Source organism: Vipera berus, assembly GCF_964194415.1.
Source record: "Vipera berus genome assembly, chromosome: 1".
NCBI lineage: Eukaryota > Metazoa > Chordata > Lepidosauria > Squamata > Viperidae > Vipera > Vipera berus.
Window position 1 is genome coordinate 93,740,879 of NC_138202.1, and position 6,275 is coordinate 93,747,153.

The 6,275-nt window shown below is 38.7% G+C and overlaps 1 protein-coding gene across 1 annotated transcript; it reads right to left on the bottom strand.

Moving 5' to 3' along the window:
- Window positions 1-4,052: 4,052 nt before the first annotated feature.
- KCNA4 (potassium voltage-gated channel subfamily A member 4) lies at window positions 4,053-6,044 on the bottom strand (the record flags this gene model as incomplete). Its single annotated transcript, XM_081312487.1, has 1 exon — window positions 4,053-6,044. The coding sequence occupies one exon, from the start codon at window positions 6,042-6,044 to the stop codon at window positions 4,053-4,055; it is 1,992 nt and encodes a 663-aa protein (XP_081168613.1).
- Between the last annotated feature and the right edge of the window lie 231 nt (window positions 6,045-6,275).

Here is a 6,275-nt window from a genome sequence, read left to right on the forward strand (position 1 = left end):
CAATGCTCAGAATGATGCCTATCATTTCCAGTTTAGGATAAGTGGAAAATTGCTTGTTTCGGGATCAGTATAAACCAAAATAATAGTCACTTTATGCTGATTGGTGAACTTGGATCAATCATTATCTTTCAGGCTAACTCACCTGATAGCATTTTGCAGGGCTTTTGCACAGATTCAATGAGATGCTATCATATACATGCATAGGCATCCATTCAGTGGTGGGATTCAAATCTGTGAACAACTGGTTCTCTGCTGCTTCCGGAAGTCCATTCTGGGCCTGGGCAACAAAAAATTAGCAACCGGTTCTGCCAAAGTGGTACAAACTGGCTGAATCCCACCACTGCATCCATTCCTAACAACAAGATACCAAAACAGCAGAACACATCACACTATCAGTATACAAGCTCTTCCCTTTAGTACTTGCATTCACAAGTACATAAGAAGTGGAGTTTTTGTCATTTTACACATTTGATTACTTGGCCCTTCCATGGACGCATATGCATACATAATTAAACTCTTGGAGAAAATATCAGCTCCAAATAATATGTGTAAACGAAACATCAGAATCCAAAGTAACTTCGTTTCCTGCTGTTTTCAGAAACTTTCTGAACCCTGCATCACTAAAGCTATTCTAAAAAAAAAAATCTGCAAAAGATGCCTGGGACATACCTTGTGGATTGTCATAGGTATCTTTTTTCTTCTAACATTTGACTTACGTTACCTTGAAAAGATCATTCACTAGCTAATCTACGTATAGCTTGCAGAGATGCCTCCTAAAAGCACCTTCAGCATCGTGATATAGGAACAATACAAAACAACTTGCCCCCTATTTTTTTTATATTGCCCAGAGATGTTGCCACATTGTCCCCAAAACCTTCCAGGCAGATTAAAATTCTTAACTTAATGCAAAAAGGAGTCAAACTACTCAATGTAAAATTGTTAGATAATTACTAACTGCACATTATATGCTAAATTACTACATTAAATCTCTGGCATGTGCCACCTCCTACTCAAAAGGCTGGAGCAGGGAGTAGATTGAGGGGGAGGGCATCTGTTCTCCAGCTTTCTTACTTACATCTCCAAAACAGGATGAGACATTTTGCTAAAAACAATTAGGCTAAAATAAGGACAAGCAGTTTCCCTTCTGAGAGCACATTTTGCTTGCATTCTGTTCCCAACATTTTCTTTTCACAGTTATCCTCTGAGAATTTGATGTAAAATATTTCAGCAGTTAATCCTGGCTGGCAGAATTTCATTTGTTAACATTATTAAACAGTCAATTAACTATAGGAGGTTTCTGGCAATTGTTGGCACAGAAAGGTATAGCATTTGTCATCAACTTTAAGATGATAAATTGGTGGTGACTAGTTATCATATGTATTATTATTTCATAGAGGATAATAAGGAATAAAATTTTGAAATCCCGCAACTAGTCACAATCAAAAACTATGAATGTTTCTAAAATACTGAAATTCTACACTCTGGGGGGAAAAAATCACATTTCAGAATTTAAATTAGATGTTAATTTTGTGAGCATCTAAAACCCAGCATTAATCACAATGCATTAGTTTCAAGCAAATTATCAAAGTAGGAAGATGTAGGAAATTTTTACAAAGCTACTGTCATCTTGTACAGCTGAACCTTGATAATTAGTTAAATGGGATAATACCAGGCGATCCAAAGATTATAGTTTATACTGTGAAGTTGAAGAAACATTCAGAAAAAAAAGACAATTACCAAGACATTGTCATAAGATGCTGTGCTCTCCTACAGGAGCTTTCTTCAAAAATGAAAAACGTATTCCAGAGGGTATCAGTTAACAGCTATCATTCTGTTGAAACATGAAAAATTACATCCTATTCTTATTCAAAATAACGGATGGATCTGCTCAATCATCTACACATTACTTTTTTAAAATAATGGAAATTAATCCTTTTGAGTTTCTCCATGCAGGGGTCTCCAACCCCCGGTCTTTGGACCGGCACCAAGCCACAGAATGCCAGAAACCGGGCCACACAAACATGTGAAGCTCCATCCATGGGATGCAGGCAGCATGCGAAACCACGCCCCCTCCAGTCCATGAAAAAAGTCTCTCCAAGGAAACAGTCCCTGGTGCCCAAAAGGTTGAAGGCCGCTGTTCTAATACAGTGAAACTTTGTTTTATTTTCAGTTTAGAATTTCAATAACTTTCTTGTCCAAACCATATTTTGCTAACCTGATTGGACTACAGTTCCAACTTTCTTCTCATTGTAGCTGGAAAGTCTAGACATCATATTGCAAAACATTTGTCCAAACCACACATTTCTGCTTTGTTCTGTTCAAGTGATTTATAAAGAAACTTATCTTCTCACTATGATCTGTCCAGACCTCAGTGTTGTTTTATTAGTAAAAAAAAGTTATTTGCATAACTCAAAATTTTGCAGTGCTTTCACCAGGCTCGTTTGTTCATATCATTTATTCTGGATTAACAACTGCCTACAGAAGCAAGTATGTTTAAAAACACTTTTTTAATCATGCTGGAACACCAAATCTATCTATTTTGGATAGACAGACAGCTCCTGCAGTTTATAAGAATCTGGTACAAAAAAGCCATGGCACCGATCCAAATGTAATACCAGATGAATACCTACATAATTTGTTTAATGCCCAGGTTTTAATCAATGTCATTTGCAAAACTAACATTTTTTGTCTATTTCAACACATTGAACTATGCAGGCTTTCATTAGATGCAATGATTGGGAAAAATCCCAAATTAGTAACATATTTGCAAGTTAGATAATCCCATTATTGTACTGGTTTAACAATGCATTATTCTTTTGATCCTTTCCATTACCCAGAAATATTTAACCAGTGTTGATATGTATAAATAAGATAAAATGCATTATTTATATCCTCATATCATTGGTCCTGTGAAATTGTTTCTGCATTGAATACACTTTGCATTACCTATGGCTACTGCTATGTTTGATTATATACCCTGTTCATCCTATCCAAATGTATGCAGATAGGCACACAGATACAAACATTGCCTATCATGAATAGATGTTTCTACTGTATCCCGCAGATTAAAGGTTTGTTTGGATGGGTGATTGACTGGCAGGTTGAAGCTTTGAAAAAGACTTATTTAGGAGGAGAAATGATTATAAAATTTTACTTCACAATCCTTTTTTTTTCAGATAACAGATATTCATAATTAAAAGACTCGTGGAATTCATGTAAAGTTAGCCGCTTAGCCAAACAGCATTACGCAAAGAATAATACAAGAAAATAAAGATGTGGGATTCACTCTTCCAATGATTGTCATTGAACATTAGTAAACATTCACAGTATGAAGTCTGTCATAAATTCTCCAGCATATAAAGTAGTGCAAAAAAGCAATCCAGTCACTTTTTCACTGCATTCAGAACATGTTAAATGATTTTCTTACTTGATTCATCCACATATTACTTAACAATTGCTTCAAGGTCTCAAAAGACTGTTATAAAAATAAACCATTTCTGGGGCTAGATAGCATCTTCAACAATTGAATATCCATTTTTTTTAAAAAAAAATCAATCCATCTTTAAGCAAATTAAGGTTAAATTTGGACTTTTCATAGAATAAATCTCCTCACAAAATTCTTAGCATTTTAAAAATCAAGACTATGGAATCCACTGGATTATGGTAGCTGTTTTTAAAGCATTAACAAATGAATACATGGCTACTGAATATCATTGTTTCTTACATAGTAAATACCTTGAAATGCTAACTTTTACCAGTGGGCAGCAAGTGAGGCAGATAAACACAACCTCCTTAAAAATAAAATTGTCTCCCTCATGTGCAAAACACCTGCATTCTAGTAAAAATATAATCTTTGAAACAATTCATGTAAATCCCCCTTCACAAGGTATATCATTTACTTGATACATAACACAAGTTTACTAATGCTTTGTAATTCATGTTTAACCAGCAAGCGGCATATTCCTATCTGCTTGTTTAAACACCTGTTTGCATATTTCATTTTTTTAACCATTGCACATTTTGATGCATAAATTGGTTGGAAACACACAAAGCTAAACATCTGTTTCCACAGATTTTGCATTTGTACAGTTCTGCTTTGTGGTATCTTTCCCATTTCCTGTAACCTGGCCCTTTTTCTCCTTTATACAAAGAGATTCCTTAACCCCTTCCTCCATCTCTAGATACTCTGATTTGACCTCGGTGGAAGAAGATGATGAACTTCGGAATTTCTTCAGGATGGTTGGGAGATAAGGGCAACTGACTGCATTTTGTGTCAACTGGGTCTGTTCCTCATTATCAGTTTCTCTGTGGTAAAAATAGTTAAAGTTGGAGACAATCACTGGCACTGGTAATGCAATGGTCAGCACACCTGCAATGGCACACAGGGACCCAACAATCTTCCCACCTACAGTTATGGGTTTCATGTCCCCATAACCAACCGTAGTCATGGTCACCACAGCCCACCAGAAGGCATCTGGGATGCTCTGGAAATGGGTTGTAGACTCATCTGCTTCTGCAAAATAAACAGCACTGGAAAACAAAATTACTCCAATGAAAAGGAAGAAGATCAAGAGCCCCAGTTCCCTCATGCTGGCCCTGAGAGTGTGACCCAAGATCTGCAAACCCTTGGAGTGTCTGGAAAGCTTGAAGATGCGGAACACCCGGACAAGACGGATGATCCTTAGGATGGCAAACGACATGGCCTGTTGACCATTACTGCCCTGTTCTTGGGCCAGATCTGTACCCAGGGTGATGAAGTAAGGCAAAATGGAAACAATGTCTATGATGTTCATAATGTTCTTGAAGAAAGTTGCTTTGCTAGGGCAAGCAAAGAAGCGAACTGTAAACTCAAAGGAAAACCAAATGATGCAGACAGTCTCAATGATGAAGAAGGGATCGTTGAAGACTGTAAGCCCTCCACCTTGCAGCTGAAGGGTCTCATTGACATTCTCCAAGTTCTGGGTCAAAATGAGCTCTTTTTCATCTCTAAACTCTGGCAGAGTTTCTAAGCAGAAAATGACAATGGAGATCAAGATGACCAACACGGAAACTATGGCAATAATTCGGGCTGGGCTGGAGCTCTCTGGGTACTCAAAGAGTAGCCACACTTGTTTTTTGAATTCGTTTTCAGGCAAGACCCTGTCATCTTCTTCTTTGACAAAGCCTTCATCCTCTCTAAACTTGAGCATAGCCTCTTCCCCAAGTTCATAGAATTTCACTTCCTCACTGAAAATGTCAAACGGGACATTGACCGGCCTTTTCAGGCGTCCCCCTGACTGATAATAATATAAAATGGCATCAAAGCTGGGCCTGTTCCTGTCAAAGAAATACTCATTCCGGAGGGGGTCAAAGTACCTGCCCCGTTTTGTTGGGTCTCCTAGCAATGTTTCTGGGAATTGAGCCAATGTCTTCATTTGGGTTTCAAACCGTAGGCCAGATACATTGATCACAATCCTTTCACAGCACTCATACTCACTGTAACGGACTGAGCTGTAACCTCCAGGCCCCACACCATCTTCTGGAGGCTGCTCTGTAAATGAAAGCTCATCTTCTCCATCCTCATTGTTGTAACATAATATTCTTTCCTCACCTTCTTCATCTTCTCCATCCATTTCCTCATCTTCTTCCTCATCATCATCCTCACTCAAATCTTTGAGGATTTTCTCCTCTGAGCCACTGAGTGGTAGCAACTCAGAGCAAGGAAAAGAGGCACCAAACTCACGACTGCCAAGACAATGGGTTGCTTTCCTCCTCTGCTTCTTTCTTCTACTGTCTTGATAAAAGCCACTGTGTGATTCATGCCCACCGTGAGATGATGAAGAAGGCCCATGATTCTGTTCTTGATGGTAATGATGATGTGGACCACCTCCTCCGGCAGAAGTCCCCGTTTCTATAGCTGCTGTTGCAGCTGCCACAGCTGCTGCTGCTGCTGCCCTAGACTGCGCTAATCTCTCTCTCTCTCTGGCCCTTGCTTGGGCTGCATATCCATAGGGCATGTGGCTGTTGCAGCCAGAGCTCTCGGCGCTTACCATGGCTACCTCCATTTTGTATGTAGTAGTTTAGAAGACTCAGGAAGGAAAATAAATGTCCGTCTCAATAGTCATCACTTGGTGTTCTGCATGAATACAGCAAAAGCACTGGGGTTTGGAAAACAATTTCTTGGAAGCATAGGCCTCTCATGTTCCCGTATTTGCACATCTGCATATTGCTCAAATACAAGATTTCCATTTTCTGTTTATTGCCCAGAAGACTTGACACAGCTTAGGAAAAGGTGT